The 20,164-nt window shown below is 36.0% G+C and overlaps 1 protein-coding gene across 1 annotated transcript in view; it reads left to right on the plus strand.

Annotated features, from left to right (window-relative positions):
* Positions 1-20,164, plus strand: part of RSF1 (remodeling and spacing factor 1) — a gene marked incomplete at its 5' end in the record, with an annotated part of 168,627 nt that overhangs the window by 126,541 nt on the left and 21,922 nt on the right. Inside the window, 3 exons of the mRNA XM_079709480.1 lie at positions 11,304-13,069; positions 14,815-15,021; positions 19,626-19,730. Of these exons, the coding sequence (XP_079565606.1) occupies positions 11,304-13,069; positions 14,815-15,021; positions 19,626-19,730 (2,078 nt within the window). The remainder of the gene's footprint in view (positions 1-11,303; positions 13,070-14,814; positions 15,022-19,625; positions 19,731-20,164) is intronic.

Consider the following 20,164-nt stretch of genomic DNA (forward strand, 5'->3'; position numbering starts at 1 on the left):
ATTATGTGAATATCCTGCGTGTAGTTGCCCTATAAATACAAAACCATTCTTTAAAATTCTATCAATTTGAAAATGCCAGATAGAATTTTATTTTTATTTTATTATTAATATTTTTTAATAAATTGGTTTATGATATTCACAACACTTTTTTTTTTTGAAGATGTTGGGGGTAGGAGTTTATTTATTTATTTATTTTTGCTGTGTTGGGTCTTCGTTTCTGTGTGAGGGCTTTCTCTAGTTGTGGCAAGCGGGGGCCACTCTTCATCGCGGTGCACGGGCCTCTCACTATCGCAGCCTCTCTTGTTGCAGAGCACAGGCTCCAGACGTGCAGGCTCAGTAGCTGTGGCTCACAGGCCTAGTTGCTCCGCGGCATGTGGGATCCTCCCAGACCAGGGCTCAAACCCGTGTCCCCTGCATTAGCAGGCAGATTCTCAACCACTGCGCCACCAGGGAAGCCCCGCCTGATAGAATTTTAAAGAATAGTTTTGTATACAGGACATCTATGTTCAGGATATTCATACAATTTTTGTAATTGAATACCATCATTATTTCGTTTTTAGTATTATACTAACTCTTCATTCCACTCTATGAGGGAAGGAAGGGAGAGAAGGGAGGAAGAAGAAAAGAAAAAGAAATGTTTCATGATTAGAGAAACTGTTGAAGTTTTCTTTTCTGATTGAGTTTGTTGTGAGTAGAATCAGAAGGTGATAATTTAAGTTATCATTCATAATTTTTGGAAAATGTCAGTGGCATGGTTTTTGACTCTCTACAGATACCCCTATAAAAGGAACATATTGATGGCAAAAATAAAAAACTATAAACAGTATGTGAAATTAAGATCTTAAAGGGACTCGGGTACTCTAGGCCTTTTGACTTCTCAAACTTCTCCAGCCAAAGCTCCCTACCAGGACTAAACTCCACACAGAGCTTTGTGCAATCTGCTGGGAATAGGATCTAAATTAAGTACAATAGGGACAATGGAGACAAGCAAAAAAGAAGGTGCAAATAAAAGTATGGGAGAAGGCTAGAGGTAGGTGACCTCATAAAATAAATCACTTTAATTTTTAATATAAAAAATGCAGAGCTCTATAACTGTGAAATTAGAAAAACTGTCTACTTGCCATAAAAATGAGCAACTATAAAAGATCCAGGTCAAATCCCACAGAATTATAATAACAAAAGAGAATAAGAAGTAGAATAACATCACTGCAGAGAATGAAAGCTTACCCAAAAGACATTCTTACTAAACATATGAAAACTTAATAGGTGGTAGAGTTATGATTTTTCACAAATCTATGAATAACATCTGAGTCAACAAACACAAGAATTAGTGCCCTTAATAAATAGCGGATGGAAAGGTGTGTGTTTTTTAAAAAAATTAAAAACAAAACAAAAGCAAATGAATAAAGAGATAAAGATTTGAGAGAAAGAGATAAGGATTTGAAGATATGCAATGAAAATCCAACAGAGGCCTATAAAAAAGAAAACCAAAGCAAGGGAACAGACAAAAATGCTAAAGACTATGCTTAACAAAACTTCTTGAAATAAAAAAAGGATATGAGACTACATATTTAAAAGACACTGCGTACCTTGGAAAATCAACCCAGAACAACCAACATCAAGACATATTCTAGTAAAATTATTGGGCTTTGAATAAAGTACTTTGGCAATCCTGACAAAAAGACCAGGTAATTTATAAGGGAAAGAATATAAGACTGCCATCACTATATTTGAAAGCAATGACTTATGCCAGAAGAAAATGCCATAACATATTTAAGGGGGAAAAATGTGAACCAGAGATTTTATGTCTAGCCAAACTGACTTTTAGATAGAGATTGCAGGTAAACTGCTATTGAAGACCTAATTTCCCATGAGTCTTTTTATAGGGATCTTCTAGTGAATGAGCTTCAGATAGCCAAAAAGACTAACAAAACCTCAATGGTGGGTGATATAGAAATAAATATAAATGTATTCATTTGTACGGTTTAATATACATACCTGTATTTTTTACCTCTGTTCATGAGAGGAATCTAAAAACAATGATACCCCAGTAGCAATAAGCACTGTTAGCTTCTAGATTTTTATTTCAAAATATTGTTTTCCATTAAAAGGAACTAGTGCCCCTTAAAGACAAGACTGATTCAGGAGATGGGCAGGGAAAATACAGGATAAGCCTAGAATATCTTAGAATGACAGAAATTAAGGACATATTCAAAAAATAATTTAGGCATCTCAGTAGTACACAGTGCCAACTGGAAGGAGCTCTCAGTGGTGAGAGCAGAACTGTTTTAGCAACAAATTTATATGATGATAGATTTTAAATCTTAGAATAAAAGAAATATCTATGAGTTCCTACTTATATAAGTACCTAATTGAATAAATAAATAAATGGAGGTGAAGGGACAGGTCTTCCCTGCAGGTGAATGTCAAATAATTCCTTTTGCACTGCAGGGACTACATTTCCCTGCAGTGTAGAAGGAATGAGAATAATACAAATTTACCATTAGGGAAATACTGCAGTAGTAATTGTTGCAGGCAAGATCTCTGACACTAAAATTAGTGTGTGCAAATTTGTGGAGAAACAGGATATTAGCATAATCTGAAAGTATCTCCCCAAGACATTTACCTGTTACAAAGGGGGAAATGGTTAACTTTACGGTGGAATGAACAGCCAACACCACCGTAACCAAATGATCAAGGTATTAACATCATCATGTAGCCTCTGATATAATGCACAACATTTCTTTTGTGAAATTTTCATCAAAAATGTATATCTTAATCTAATCTTGAGAAAACATCAAATAAGACCAAATTGAGAGGTATTCTCCAAAATAACTGTCAAGGTTAGAAAAGACAAGGAAAGAATGAGGAATGGTCACAGATTGGAGGAGACTAAGGAAACAAGAACAAAATGAGACATGGATCCTCAAACAGAAAGGATCTGGTGGGGGGTTGGGGGGAAAGGCAAAATTTAAATAAAATCTGTTTATGTTTAATAGTATTTTACTAATGTTAATTTCCTGGTTTTGATAATTGTGCTGTGAGTATGTAAATTGTTAACTTAGGGGAAACAGGGTGGTGATGTACTTGAACTATTTTTGTAACACATCTATATGTCTAAAATTATTTCAAAATAAAGATTTAAAAAAGAATGTTGGGTGAGCATTAACTTGGTAGTTATATGTAACTAAATCTAAATGACAGATATAGAGAACATGTAGTCTTTTTTTTTTTTTTTTTTTTTTTTTTTTGCGGTACGCGGGCCTCTCACTGTTGTGGCCTCTCCCGTTGCGGAGCACAGGCTCCGGATGCGCAGGCTCAGCGGCCATGGCTCACGGGCCCAGCCGCTCCGCGGCATATGGGATCCTCCCAGACCGGGGCACGAACCCGTATCCCCTGCATCGGCAGGCGGACTCTCAACCACTGCGCCACCAGGGAGGCCCGAGAACATGTAGTCTTTAATGGCTATGTGTTTTCACAGTGGAGCTATAGTAAGACAAAACAAATGGAGAAAGAATGGGAAGAGTGCATGCAAAAAACTTGTGAACCTTTCATTAAATCACTTTGGTGATGGTGGTATCATTGTTATTCTAAAAACATGCATAATATGAGGGGAAAATAACTGATATTCTAATTATATCATCTGTGGTGTCCTTGAAAACCAAGATTCTCAGTGTGGGAAAAAGAAATAAGATGTAAGACAGAAAAGTTAAGGAAAAACAAATATCATTATGAACTCATGGGTTAATTTTATTATTTTCTAGCTCTGTCCACTGAAAAGACTTAAAAACAGTGGCCAACCCAGTAGCAGTGAGCATCCTTTAGCACCCAGATCGTAGTCTTGAAATACAGTTTCCCGTTAAAGTAAACCAAGGCATAATGAGCCAAGAAACATCCTGTCATTTCAAGTAGTATGGACTGTATCAAAGTCATTTCAGAAAGACTCAAGAGCCAACTTAAAAAGGTTTCCATTGTCTAAGATGGGACAATTTAAGCATCACAAGGATAATAACTGTAGTGTATTAAAACACTTTGAATATATCTTAACTCCATGACTTCATCATAATACTAATAGAAAAACTGGCTACCTTTGGAGGATGCCAGTGGAGACCAAATTATTATTTTGGAAATTGTTAAATAAACAAAAAGAATTTAACTTTAATCCTGACTTTTCAGTATTAACAGTACCACTGTATAACAAAATAATAAATTAGTAAAGTTTATTTTTATAGGGTTTATAATCACTGATGGAAGATTGACAGAATGGGAATATCTTTTTTTTTTTTTTTTTTTTTTTTTTTTGTGGTACGCGGGCCTCTCACTGTTGTGGCCTCTCCCGTTGTGGTGCACAGGCTCCGGACGCACAGGCTCAGCAGCCATGGCTCACGGGCCTAGCCGCTCCGCGGCACGTGGGATCTTCCCGGACCGGAGCACGAACCCGTGTTCCCTGCATCGGCAGGCGGACTGTCAACCATTGCGCCACCAAGGAAGCCCGGGAATATCATTTTGTAATCCCTAATAAGAAAAGGTTTTAGATACTCAGCATTAACATCTCTTAACATCACAAAAAGAGATGATCAAATATTAATGCCTCTTGATAAAGAACATACCACCACTGAAGTAGTTTTGCCACAGAAATTGAACCTGAATCTGATGCAGGCTATAGATTGAAAAGATGATTTACAGGGAAAAAAAGGACAGAGGAATATGAGAATGCAGTCAGCAAAATCCAGAAATTATAGAATTGAGTCACCATCAAATTTCTTGATTTGGTGACTGAAATAAATTGCAAAAAAAATAAAGGATGGAGGAACAATAGTAGGTTAAAGAGACCTAAAAAAGAAAAGAAAAGGTAAAACTAAACTATAAAGCAAAATAAGGAAGTGATTAATATAAAAGTCATGGTAATAGTTATACTTGTCAGAGAGGGAATTAATATTGGGAAAAGACTTGTGTGTGGCTTTTCAGGTGCTGACAGGGTTCTGTTTCCTGTTTGCCTTTAATAATTTATTAAGTGGTTCATTTGTTTTCTGTGGGTAGCTTTACTTTTTTAATTTTTATTTATTTATTTATTTGGCTGCGCCGCGTCTTAGTTGTGGCACATGGGGTCTTCGTTGCAGCATGCGGGATCTTTTTTTTAAGTTGCGGCATCCGGGGTCTTTTAGTTGAGGCACATGAGATCTTTGTTGTGGCATGTAGGATCTTTAGTTGTGGCATGTGGGATCTAATTCCCTGACCAGGGATTGAACCTGGGCCCCCTGCATTGGGAACGTGGAGTCTTAACCACTGGACTACCAGGGAAGTCCCCTGTGGCTTTATTTTGTTACACTCAATTATAAAGAACTTCTTGATACCTTTTTGGCAGATATCTACCCTGTAATTTTTAAATAAGTTACAAAAGGATTGGCACCAGTTCGTATCCCTTTAACATGCAATAAAATGATAATACTGATGTTTTAGTGAAGGCAGCTCCTATTATTTGTCCATTAAATGCATGTTGGTAATATCAAATGATAATTTCAATATTTTGAGCCCAGAAAACTGCTAGAGTTCATTAATGAATACACATAAAACTGTTGCGTTTCTGTACACTAACAATGAAAGATCAGAAAAAGAATTTAAGGAAACAATCCCGTTTACCATCACATCAAAAAGAATAAAGTACCTAGGAATAAACCTACCTAAGGAGGCAAAAGACCTGTACTCTGAAAATGGTAAGACACTGATGAAAGAAATCGAAGATAATGCAAAACAGATGGAAAAACACACCATATTCCTGGATTGAAAGAATCAATATTCTCAAAATGACTATACTACCCAAGGCAATCTACAGATTCAGTGCAATCCCTATCAAATTACCAATGGCATTTTTAACACAACTAGAACAAAAAAGTTTTAAAATTTGTATGGAAACACAAAAGACCCGAATAGCCAAAGCAATCTTGAGAAAGAAAAATGGAGCTGGAGGAATCAGGCTCCCTGACTTCACACTATACTATAAAGCTGCAGTCAGCAAAACAGTATAGTACTGGCACAAAAACAGAAATACAGAGCAATGGAACAGGATAGAAAGCCCAGAAATAAGCCCATGCACCTATGGCCAATTAATCTACCACAAAGAAGGCAAGAATATACCATGGAGAAAGACAGTCTCTTCAACAAGTGATGCTGGGAAAGCTGGACAACTACATGTAAAAGAATGAAATTAGAACATACTCTAACACCAAACACAAAAATAAACTCAAAATGGATTACAGACCTAAATGTAAGACCAGAAACTATATAACTGTTAGAGGAAAACATAGGCAGAGCACTCTTTGACATAAATCCAGCAGTATATTTTTGGATCCACCTCCTAGAGTAACAAAAATAAAAACAGGGACTTCCCAGGCAGTCCAGTGGTTAAGACTCTGCTTCCACTGCAGGGGGCATGGGTTCGATCCCTGGTCGGGGAATTAAGGTCCCACATGCCGCGCAGTGTGGCCAAAACAAAAACAAAAATAAACAAATGGGACCTAATTAAACTTAAAAGATTTCGCACAGCAAAGGAATCCATAAACAATATGAAAAGACAACCCACAGAATGGGAAAAAAATATTTGCAAACGATGCAGCCAACAAGGGATTAATCTCCAAATATACAAGTAACTCATGCAGCTCAATATAAAAAACACACACACACAAAAAAACAACCCAATCAGAAAATGGGCAGAAGATCTAAAGGGACATTTCTCTAAAGAAGACATACAGATGGCCAAAAAGCACATGAAAAGATGCTTAACATTGCTAAGTATTAGAGAAACACAAATCAAAACTACAATGAGGCATCACCTCACACAGTCAGAATGGCCATCATCAAAAAGTCTACAAACAATAAATACTGGAGAGGGTGTGGAGAAAAGGGAACCCTCCTGCACTGTTGGTGGGAATGTGAATTGGTACAGCCACTAGGGAGAACAGTATGGAGTTTCCTTTAAAAAAGTAAAAATAGGGCTACCATATGATCCAGCAGGCTACCATATGATCCAGCAGTCCCACTCCTGGGCAGAAATTTGGAGAAAACTGTAATTCAAAAAGATACATGCCCCCCAGTGTTCATAGCAGCACTATTTACAATAGCCAGGACATGGAAGCAACCTAAATGTCCGTCAGCAGATGAATGGATAAAGAAGATGTGGTACATATATACATATAATGGAATATTACTCAGCCACAAAAAAGAATGAAATAATGCCATTTGCAGCAACATGGATAGACCTAAAGATTATCATACTAAGTGAAGTAAGTTGGACAGTGAAAGATCAAATATCATATGATATCACTGATACGTGGAATCTAAAAAAAAGTGATACAAATGAACTTATTTAAAAAACAGAAACAGACTCACAGACTTAGAAAACAAACTTCTGGTTACCAGAGGGGAAAGGTGCGGGGGGGGGGATAAATTAGGAGCTTGGGATTAACATATACATACTACTATATATAAAATAGATAATCAACAGGGATCTACTGTATAGCACAGGGAACTCAATATTCTATAATAACCTAAATGGGAAAAAATCTGGAAAAGAATAGATATATGTGTATGTATTACTGAATCACTTTGCTGTACACTGAATCTAACACAACACTGTAAATCAACTATATTCCAATATAAAATAAAAGATTTTTAAATGTATTGATATATATCAATAATGCTATATGTTATATTTTTTAGATTCCACATATATGTGATATCATACAGTATTTGTCTTTCTCTGTCTGACTTATTTCACTTAGCATAATGCCCTCCAAGTCCATCTGTGTTGCTGCAAATGGCAATCTTTCATTCTTTTTTATGGCTGAGTAGTATTCCATTGCATATATCTACCACATCTTCTTTATCCATTCATCTGTTCGTGGACACTTAGGTTACTTCCATACCTTGGCAATTGTAAATAATGCTGCTGTGAACATTGGGTGCATATATCTTTTCAGATTAGTGTTGTTGTTATTTTAGATATATATACCCAGGAGTGGAACTGCTGAGTCATGTGGTATTTCTACTTTTAGTTTTTTGAGAAACCTCCATCCTGTTTTCCACAGTGGTTGCACCAGTTTACTTTCCCACCAGCAGTGTATGAGGATTCCCTTTTCTTCACGCCCTCACCAGCATTTGTTTGTGTTCTTTTTGATGATGGCCATTCTGACAAGTGTGAGTTAAATTTTTTTCTTGTAATAAAATGTCATGTGGTAAGCAGTTCAGGTCTGGTTCAGCAGCTCCATGAAGCCGTCAAGTACCCTTCCTAATCTGCCATCCTTAGCATGTGGCTTTGATTGTTCCCTCTCCAGGTATTGTCTGCAGTCTGGACAAAAAAGCAGGGGAAGGGGCAGAAGCCATAGGTCAACTGAACCTTGTAAGTCTCACCCAGATTTCCTCATGCATCTCATTGGCCAGAATTGGTTCACATGACCCTTAACTATAAGGTATCTGAAGAGGCAAGTACTTTCTTGAACAAAATCAGAGTTGCAGTAGTAAGAAAGAAGAGGAGATTGATACTGGATAGGTAACTAGCAATGTCCTTCAGTGTTAACTTACATAGACATTCAGTGTTTCATTACATAGTGATTGGGATGGGTGGGAAAGCCCATAATAGGTGATTAGTAGATAATTGTTGAGTAAATGAATGAATGTGCTTTAAAAACCCACAGTAAGTAACACTTGTCTTGAATCACCTTAAGTTTGTCAAGCAGTGTTGCTGTTGCATTGTGATTTTAGAGGTGAATTTTTCCTTGAGTTTTGTTACTTCAAATTTCATGTCTCTTAAACTCATTTGCATCTTCCTTTACAGTTAGTTTCCTTTTGACAGAACTTGTTGGAAATGCTTGTATAACTGAATGACCTTTTTACCAATTATGATTGTGCTTAAAGTTTCATTTCATGTCATGGTTTTTGTGTCTTCGGTTTTAGGGATACATCCATGTGATCTACAGGAGCTAGAGTTATAATTGTTGTTATGTTTTTCTCTTATAAGAACTAAGCCAAAAAAAATATTGAATATTTTGGGGTTAAGAGAAATACAAGCCAGTGAAGAATAATTGTTGAGGTCGCTTAGTTCAGCTGCTTTATTTATACATGAAGAAATAAGGATCATAGAGTTTGTGACATATCTAAAGGTACACCACTAGCTGAATTAGGATTACTGAACCTAGGAGTCTTGAACCTAATGTTACTCTTTATTTTATTTTGCCATGTTGTTACTCAAATCAAAATCAGTTTAAAGGACTTATTCATTCACCACCCCAAAAGCAAAGTGTCATTTTAGCTTGGGTGGGAGACACAATGAGAATCCTGAGTTGCTTTTTGAGCCAAAATATATAGAAAAATATGAAATTGTGTTTAATATACTCTTTGTATTAGGCTAAAGTTATTTATAAAGATGATAATCTGTATTTTAATTGTTAACCAAGATATTTATTTAATTAGACTTCCTGATACATTAACCAATTTCAATGAATAGGAATTTACTAAACCTACTTAATCAATGGGAAAGGGAAGACATTCAAACTAGATAATTTCTGCCATGTCTTTAATTTTCGTAGTGACGTGCATATGTTAAATAAGTATATGACAGTTAAAGAGGGAGGCACAGGTTCTCAGTAGTTATCAGTGGTTCTTGAATTTTTTATTTGCAGTATGATTGAACATAAAAGAAATGGTAGTTTGTAATAAAAGTACTTAACTTTTTAAAAGAAATGTTGAATTCTCAGTTTAAAGAATATGTCCTACTTCATCTCACTTCTGTCTATTACATTTTATTCCCACGAAAACGTTGAAACTCTGTCTGGTGTATCAACTTGGCAAGAATCCGTTCATAAAAAAGTTTTTAATTCCTATCTTGGTAACACTTCGTTAAGAAGTGAGGTTTTTCAGTTGCAAGGATAGGGTGAGGAAAATTTACGTAAAATTAGTAGTTAAAGAATTCTGAAAACACTGCTCAGATTCCCTGAGCACAGTTTAAAGCGTATATGCATTCTCTGTAATTCCATTCAAAGATTATGATATTTACTAATATGACTCTTGTTATATTTATTTATTTATTTTTAATAAATTTATTTATTTTATTTTTGCCTGCGTTGGGTCCTCATTGCTGAGCGCAGGCTTTCTTTTAGTTGTGGTGCGCGGGAGCTACTCTTCGTTGCGGTGTGTGGGCTTCTCATTGAAGTGGCTTCTCTTGTTGTGGAGCTTGGGCTCTAGGTGTGCTGGCTTCAGTAGTTGTGGCATGCGGGCTCTAGAGCACAGGCTCAGTAGTTGTGGCGCACAGGCTTAGTTGCTCCACGGCATGTAGGATCTTCCTGGGCTCGAACCTGTGTCCCCTGAATTGGCAGGCAGATTCTTAACCACTGCGTCACCAGGGAAGCCCCATACTTTTGTTATATTTAAATTTGCACTATTAGGTACTCCATGAAAGTTGGAAATATATAGCCGATAAGGTAAAAAGAGGAGTTGACAGATAAATACAAATAGTTTCCTTATAAAATACTAACTCCTGAAATGTTCAGTAATGGCATTTGATAAAGTAAACTGTAATATAACCATATTGAGGGATGTTACATAATTAAGTCCAATTTCTGTAAAGGCATTTAATATCATAAGAAAATGCTAATGTTTCAGTGAGAAAAATGGGGCAGCATGATCCCAATGATCTCAAAAATATATAAGACTAGAAGGAAGTAACCTAAAATAAAATATTAATAGTGATTGCCTCTGGGTATTTGGATTATGGGCATGTTTTTTGTTTCTCTGTTTTTCATTTTCTGTACAGAATTGTTACTTTTATAACCTGAATAAAACATAAAACATTTTCCCATGTTTGTAACATGCCTTGCTCATGTTACCTCAGTGAAATGAAGTGCTCAATGACTTGCAAAGAAGAACAGTTGTCAGGTTTTAAAACAAATATGGTCTTTTGGAAATGTTTTATTATGTATTCTTAGTTTCATATTTTTGAGCCATCACTGGAGCTTGAATAAATTATTTGAGCTGCATAAATATTTCCATTTCATTGAGAACACTGAAGCTAAAAGTATAAAGCAGAAACCTGAGTCTTTCTAAATAAAAGTTTTTTTAATATCCAAAAGTTGTACTTCAGAGTTTGGTAATTTTCTTTACTGTCCGATTTTATTTTTTATTGTCAGATGTCCAGTGACAGAAGCCACCTCTTTTAAGAGAGAAACTTCAAATGGAAATATATTTTATGTTATGCCTTATATATTTTATAATCTTGAATGCTTAGATTCATGTGAACGTTTTCTGATTTTTAGAGCAACGGAAGGAAAGTGAAAAGATGAAAAGTGAAGAGCAGCCAATAGATTTAGAAAACTGTTCTACACCCAATGCTCTAGAAGAGACTACTGTGAAAATAGAAAAAGAAGATGAAAAGGAACTTGTAAAACTGCCAGTCATAGTGAAGCTAGAAAAACCTTTGCTAGAAAGCGAAGAAAAAAAGATTAGCAAAGAAGAAAGTGATTCCTTCAAGGAAAATGTCAAACCCGTAAAAGTCGAAGTGAAGGAATGTAGAGCAGATCCTAGAGATATCAAAGGTAACATGGAGAAGCTAGAGCCTGAGAGGCTAGATTTTGCCGGCAATGTTAAATCTTCTCAAGAAATCACTGAGAAGTCTACTGAAGAAACTGAGAAACTTAAAAATGACCAGCAGGCCAAGATACCACTAAAAAAACGAGAAATTAAACTGAGTGATGATTTTGACAGTCCAATCAAAGGACCTTTGTGTAAATCAGTTACTCCAACAAAAGAGTTTTTGAAAGATGAAATAAAACAAGAGGAAGAGACTTGTAAAAGGATCTCTACAATCACTACTTTTGGTCATGAAGGGAAACAGCTGGTAAATGGAGAAGTTAGTGATGAAAGGGTAACTCCAAATTTTAAGACAGAACAGATGGAGATGAAGTTTTATGATACAAAGGAAGATAGCTGTAGCCCCTCTAAGGACCGAAGTGTCATCATGGAGGGAAATGGAGCAGAGTCTTTAAATTCTGTCATAACGAGTATGAAAATAGGTGATCTTGAGAAAGAAGTGGTCACTTTAGGGAAAGATGCAGATAGTTCAATATCAGCCTTAGAGACACAGAGTCACAAAGGGCACATAGAGGAAACTGGTCCTCCAGAAATGGAAACCCCTCTTGAGACTTCTGAAATAGCGAAGCATCTCTCTTTAAAAACTGCTTTATCTACCGCTGAATCCTGTAGCATGAGAGTTGAAGAGAGGTCTCCCAAAAGTAAGAAGGATAAGCGCCCACCAGTCCTAGAATGTCTTGAAAAGTTAGAGAAGTCCAAAAAGACTTTTCTTGATAAAGACACTCAAAGATTGAGTCCGATACCAGAGGAGGTTCCAAAGAGTACTGTAGAATCAGTAAACGCAGGGTTTCCTGAGACAGCTGAAACTTCTCCATCATCTAACGTGACTGTCCACTGTGAGAAACTAGCCTCAGAAAAAGAAGTGGTAGAGTGTCAGAATAGCAGTTCCACTGAAGGTCAGTCTTTGGAGAAAATAGACCCAGAAATTTTAAAAGTGGATTCTGAATCCACAAAGGTAGAAGTGGATAATCTGGACAATGCCCAGACCTCTGGCACAGGTGATCCTTCTGAGACAAAGGGTTCTATGCAAAAAAGCAAATTTAAATATAAGTTGATTCCTGAAGAAGAAACCACTGCCTCAGAAAACACAGAAATAACCTCTGAAAGGCAGAAAGAGGGCATCAAATTAACAATTAGGATATCCAGTCGGAAGAAGAAGCCAGATTCTCCTCCCAAAATTCTAGAGCCAGAAACCAAGCAAGAGAAGACAGAAAAGGAAGAAGAGAAAACAAATGTGGGTCGTACTTTAAGGAGGTCTCCAAGAATATCTAGACCCACAGCAAAAGTAGCTGAAATCAGAGATCAGAAAGCTGATAAAAAAAGAGGGGAAGGAGAAGATGAAGCGGAAGAAGAGTCAGCAGCTTTGCAAAAAACTGAGAAAAAAGAAAATTTGAAAAAAACAGAGAAGGATACAAATTCTAAAGTAACCAAGGTAAAATTTCGTCTACTCTGAGTTTTAATTTTTCTTAGAAATACTTGGCTCTGAGTGTTTGTAGCTGTTTGCTTTTGGCTAAATTAGCTCATTCAAAGATAACTAAAACAACAACCACCAGAAAAAAGCCTCTCTTCCAATATCTGAGATGTTTTTTCTTAGTAGTTATCTCCAGACATTAAATTTCAGACTGTATAATCTTGTCATCTTTTAAACTTTTTCTCTATTATAGGCAATATAGAAATATATTCTCTGTATTGTAAACTATCCAAGTAATACCTGTATGATTGAAAAATGAAAATTCCTTAAAAACACTATTAACAGTTTGGGCTACATCTCTTTGCAGTCCTTTTTCCATATATTCATGTCCATGTTCGTAAATACTTCCCATTCTTTTAAAAAATAGATCGAATCAAATTATTTTTCTATGAGCTTTTCACTTAACAGTGTGTGTCTGAACTCTACATATCAGTAGATATAGTCTACTTTTTGGTTATTGGCAGCCATGTAGTATTCCATAGTGTGGGTGTACCTCAGTTTATTTAACCACTCCCTGCTTGATTGACATTTAGGTCGTTTCCAATTTTTCACTATTACAGGCAGTGCTGCATTGAAGATCCTTTTGGACATGAGTGAGTATTTCCTTAGAATAGACCCCTAGAATTGGAATTGCTGGGTAAAGGGGCATATGTATTTTAAGTTCTGATAGCTTTCTCTATATTGCCCTCCTAAAAAGGCCCAGTTAATGTACCCTCTCATTGCCAGTGTTTAAGAGTGCCTCTGTGTCCCCATTTTAATCATTAGTCGTAGAGCCAGAATTTTTTTTTTTTCTATGACCCTCTTATTTTAAGCAAAATCTAGTACAAGTCTTTGGCTAGCCTATGGGAGTTTGTTGTAATTAAAAGTGCTACTTTTGTTTTTGATATATTTAAGTGGTCAGATTGTTCTTAATTGCAAGTGATCCTTTGTTCCCTGAAATACTAAATTTTTAAATTTTTACTTTAAAAAATTTTTCCCTTCTGTTGTTAGAATTATTTTGCTCTTTGGTGGGGACTTATACTGTAGGAGTGAACAGAAATATGACTTAAAATATTGTGAAGCCAGCCAATACAAAGCAGTTCCCAACATTATAAAGTTATTCTCTGAATAATATTTTTTAAGTTTGTCAGGATTTTTGTATGCATTTTTGACCCATTAAATTTTTTAAATTCATCACTAATATGGGAATTAAATTTTTTATGTAACAGTATGTGAGAATATAGTCAGCGCTCTATTATAGAGCCTTTGAAAAGTGCATGACCTTTGACCCAGAATCCTCTTCAAGGAATTTATCCTAACCACAGAAGTGTGTGTAAAAATTTGTATTTGCAAGGATACATTGTTTATGAAAGTGAAAAATGGAAAACTACCTAAATGTCTGTCTAGTAGTGGATTAGATAAATATAGCTATGTGATGGCTTATACATATATATACACACACACATGATGTTAGGAGACTATTTTATAACTAGGGAAAATAGTTATAAGACAGAGTGTTCATTATAATTCTCCTTTCCAAAAAGTAGAAAAAATTAATGGAAATATATACCAAAATTTAATAGTAAGTATATCTGTGGATGAAGCTACAATAATTTTTCTTTTCTTCTTTGTATATTCACTAAATATTCTACAATGCACATGTAATCAGAAGTGTTTTTTTAACATTCTTATTACATAGATGATCCTAATGTTTTATTTTATACAAGGTAAAACCCAAAGGCAAAGTTCGATGGACTGGTTCTCGAACACGTGGCAGGTGGAAATATTCCAGCAATGATGAAAGTGAAGGGTCTGACAGTGAAAAATCATCTGCAGCTTCGGAAGAGGAGGAAGAAAAGGAAAGTGAAGACGCCATCCTAGCAGATGATGATGAACCATGCAAAAAATGTGGCCTTCCAAACCATCCTGAACTAGTATGTACCTGATCTAAATGGACAGTATTCAAATTATTGGCATGCTGTGGTGTGAAGCAGCCTAACTTCTCGGTTTGATCATGATTTCAGTTTTATGTGTGCAAAATAGCCTTTATTTCTGTTTCTCAGATAATAACCCAACTCTAGGGAGGATTAGGATCTTGCTTTCATTCTTACCTGGCTTTATATTGATCTTTCCTCTACTTAAGCATGCACTTCTCATCTCTTCTCACAGATCAATTAGTTTATTCAAATATTTCTATTCTGTTTTTTTCCTTTAAAGTTTTCTTCTTTTCCTTTAAGTTACTTTATAATGATATTTCTGAAGTGGCAGCTTTAAATAAGTAAGACCTGAAGGGCCTTTTGCCTTTCTGTAAAAACATGTAAGTCAAGTAGTAACCTAGTAGGGCTTTAAACTTTAGAAAGTGGACAGTTGTAAAAAAAAAATTTAAGAGTATAATTATAGACCAGATATATTCAGAAAAATAGTGACAGATTTACATGGGACTTTCTTATTTAGGAAGTAAGTTCTTCAAAGATTGCCTAAATCAGGAAAACCAGTTCCTAACCTATATATGTTTTTTTGCAGTTCATAAGTGCTTTCTAAAGAACCTGTTGAGGAAACACTCTTGTTATGCTCAATTCTATGCAACCGTTCTGTTCTTTTGAATAGATTTGACTTTAAAAGCAAGCTCCACCTATTAAGTAGAAAGAGACATAAAGAAACTTCCACATAGGTTGAGTTGTATGGGAGCAGAAATAAGTTATGTAAAGTTGCCAAGCACAGTTCCTGGTATCTGTTGTGTGCTGGAGTAAAGCTGTTTGTGGTTTACTTGCAGTTTTCTTCCTAAATGTGAAAATCATATCTGGAAACCAAATCAGTGAAGTTGAGCAAATCCCAGTAGTTTCAGAGGGTTCAAGTAAAAGATATAACTTAGACCCAGAGAATAACTTTAGCTCCGAGAAGAACAGTTGTCAAAATTACACTGAGAAGACCCTTCTAAGCATTTTTATGATCATCAAACTATAAAAGTTACGTCAAGACTTTTGTGTGGAGAAAGGCAAAGAGAAGATTGAGGTAGTGGTCTTTTCTGCCCCCTAAATCAAGTAAAAATCAATATTTGTGTTCTTTCCCTACCATTTCCTAATATTTTTTATACTGAGAGAATGCATTTTGACTGAGGCAGCAATAGACGTCAATGACAAAGGGGTGTGAAGAAATAAAAAGTAAAATGAGGTGAGCAGAAATGGCATCCAGGAGATGGAGAAAGTTGTACCCTTCTCGGAACACACATAGGATTTTTATTTGGTTATCTTAATACCTGCTCTGAAAATCCCATTGCTGGTTATTGTGCCAAAGAGAATGACATTGGAAACTGAAGATCCCAAATATGGTGGATTTCTTATGCTAGATATTTAAGGATAATCCTCAAATAAAAATGTTAGGCAGCTGTTGTGTGTTAAGTCGTAGAGAAATGATGGTGAATTAGATGTGGTCCTTGTTCTCTTTGAGCTTACAGCAGAAAAGCAATAAATTCATAGATGAGTATAGAACTCTATCAGGTTTTTCAGATGTTTTAGTGAAAATAAGTGGATCATTGCCTGAAGCTTGGAAATCTCACGTAGTAGTATTTATTTTAACGGGTTTTTACCTTTCCTGAAGAATAGAGACAATCATCATTTTAGAAATAAACTGAATTTTAAAAGTTTATTTATTTACTGTTTTATTTTTTATTTTTTGCGGTATGTGGGCCACTGTTGTGGCCTTTCCCATTGCGGAGCACAGGCTCCGGACGTGCAGGCTCAGCGGCCATGGCTCACGGGCCCAGCCGCTCCGCGGCATGTGGGATCTTCCTGGACCAGGGCACGAACCCGCATCCGCTGCATCGGCAGGCGGACTCTCAACCACTGCACCACCAGGGAAGCCCTAAAAGTTTATTTTTAATTTTGTTATTTGAAATTTAGATTATGTTTTAACATAGAAATAATGTGATAAGTAGAATCAGGTACCCAGGTTAGTCCACATATGCCTATGTAAGCAATCAATCACGTAACTGAAGTATAATGTTAATATAACTTAAATTGAATTCTGGCTATTGGTAGCAAATGGAGAAGGGAGTTTTTCACTTTTAAAATGTGTGCACATTCCGTCCCCCACTCTAAACCCTCCCCATGGTACATGTTAGCAATTCAGAAACTATATATAACTATGTACAAATAAAACTATATACAAATAAATGAAGTGCAGATAATGGGAACCAGCTTTCTCACTGTTAAAGAAGTTACAAATAAGGCTGAAGGCTAGAATGAACCCTGTGGTGTTGGATTAGATGGTGAGTTATTAGTATGAACTCATACTTATTTTAATATAGATATATGTATATACATGGGGTACTATACATACATGTATTTCCTAGCTCTGTCCTCTGTGAGAACTTAGAATCAGGGATACCCAGGAGCAGTGAGCACTCAGCACCCAGATCTTGATTTCTAAATACCATTCTCCAATAAAGGAACCAGTGTTTCTGGGGAAAATGGCTGATTCTAAGGCTTGGGCCAGGAAAATATAAGATGTGCCTGGAGTATCCTGTATTACCAGAAAGTAAGGAAGTGCTTTTAAAAAAAAAAAAAAGCATGCAAATGAGTCCTAAGGACACAGGGGCCAACCTGAAAACTCCTAGTATATCAATGGCTAGAACAATTTGAACAATAAATTAAATAATTGTTTTAGATCATAGTCCAAAGAATAAAATAACATTCATTAGTTCATTCTGATAAAAATAAATAATTGAATAAACAAAAAAATGGGGTAATGGGGGAAGGACTTTTTTTTTTTACAGAAGAATTCCAAATAGCAAATGTTGAGGGCATGAGGAAAACAGAAAATCACCATTAGAACACCGCAGTAATAATTGTTTTGTTTTGTTTTGTTTTGCTTGTGGGATCTTAGTTCCCAGACCAGGGATTGAACCCAGGTCCCAAGCAGTGGAAGCACAGAGTCCTAACCACTGGACCACCAGGGAATTCCCAGTAATAATTATTGCAGCAAGATCCACTGATGAGTCCTAAAACTAGTGGGTGAAGCTGTAAGGAAAAACGGGGTATAGCATAACTTCAACATATCTTCCCCCCAAATATTTATTAATTACTGTGGTTTTAACTTATCTCTACAAATTCTTTGATACTCCTCTCTTCCGAAAGTGGAGCTTAATTCCCTTCCCCTTGAGCATGGGCTGGAGTTATCACTTTTAATGAGAATAGAGTATAGAAAGTGAAAAGTAACTTTACAGTGATGAAAAACAACAGACACTACTATAACCAAGTGATTGAAGTTAATATCACCAGTAATAAGTCATATTGTACAGTTTGAACAATTTGAACAGTAAATTATCAAATTGTTACACTATCATGTACCCCCAGATATGATGTAGTGAGCAGGGCATTTCACCTCTATGGTATTCTCAAAAACCCACAACTTCAGTCTAATCATGAGAAGACATCAGACAAACCCAAACTGAGGGCAGTCTGCATAACTGAGTAGTACTCTGCAAAACTGTCAAAGTCATGGAAAACAAAGAAAGACCAAGAAACTGTTACAGATCTGAGGAAGTTAAGAAGAGATGCTGAAATGCAGTGTAATATCCTGGATTGGATCCTAGAATCAAAAAAAGGACAATAGTGGAAAAACTGGTGAAGTCTGAATAATGTCTGTTGTTTAGTTAATAGTTTTATACTGATGTTAATTTCTTAAGTTTTGGTAAATGTACCATGGTTATGTAAGATATTAACGTTAGTGTCCTATCTTGGCAACTCTTCCATAAATCTAAAATTATTTTAAAATAAAGGATTTTTTAAAGTTTAATTCATGAGTGTGTACCATTTTAAGTTTTAGAGAACTGGTCATCTGAAACTCGAATAGCAAAAAATAATCAACTTAAGATTAATTATTTGTAGCTTTTTTATTTGAACATGATTGTCCTTAGTGTAGTTCCATTCCTCTCATGTTTGAATTTACATGATAAAAGGAGCCTTGAATATTTCTTATAGATAGGTAATTGAACTGCTATTTACAGCGGAAATTATTTGTATTTTAAAAATCCTGTGTGTGGTAGGGAAGTTTATGGTACTTCAGCTATAAAACTCTGTTATAAAGAATGTGTTATCATATTTCTCATGGCATACAAAAAAAGGATTGTAACTCTAGTTCAGAAAAGACTTGTTATTTTTCACTTAATTTATTAGCTTAACATTTTATTTTTTTTGGTTCTTAAATTTTTAAAAAAAGTTATATCTTAGAGGGGAGTTTCCTGGCGGTCCAGTGGTTAGGACTCTGCACTCTCACTGCCAAGGGCTCGGGTTCAATCCCTGGTCAGGGAACTAAGATCCCACAAGCAGTGCAGTGAGGTCCAAAAAAAAAAAAAAAAGACATGTTAGGTTCCCAATTATCAGAGCTTTTTTATTATTATGCTTTATGCAGATAAAGAATATAGTATACTATATTACTTAGTTTTATGCTAAAAATATAGAAATGTCCTTATTTTAACTTGAGTCATTGAATATTGGTCATAGAGTTAGGTTGACAATTAATCTGTGGTTTATTTCAGATTCTCCTGTGCGACTCTTGTGACAGTGGATACCACACTGCCTGCCTTCGCCCTCCTCTCATGATCATCCCAGATGGAGAATGGTTCTGCCCCCCTTGCCAACATGTATGATGACCCAGCACAGTTCTGTTTTTCCAGTCTTTGATTTTATGTTTAAATTAATAATATTTCTTGACAACCACTAAACATTTTAATCTTCAATTTGTAGATATTGTTGATCTCTTGTTTAAATTTCTGTGAAATTAGAGACTATTGATAAAAACTACCTTTTAGGGCTTCCCTGGTGGCACAGTGGTTGAGAGTCCGCCTGCCGATGCAGGGGACATGGGTTCGTGCCCCGGTCCGGGAAGATCTCACATGCCGCGGAGCGGCTGGGCCCGTGAGCCATGGCTGCTGAGCCTACACGTCTGGAGCCTGTGCTCCGCAACGGGAGAGGCCACAATATGAGAGGCCCACGTACCGCAAAAAAAAAACCAAAAAAAAAAGACCTTTTATTAGTATCTTTTAGGTCTTCCCTTTATTTTTTTTCCAAAGCAATT

Source organism: Hyperoodon ampullatus (assembly GCF_949752795.1).
Source record: "Hyperoodon ampullatus genome assembly, chromosome: 7".
In the NCBI taxonomy this organism is placed as follows: Eukaryota; Metazoa; Chordata; class Mammalia; order Artiodactyla; family Ziphiidae; genus Hyperoodon; species Hyperoodon ampullatus.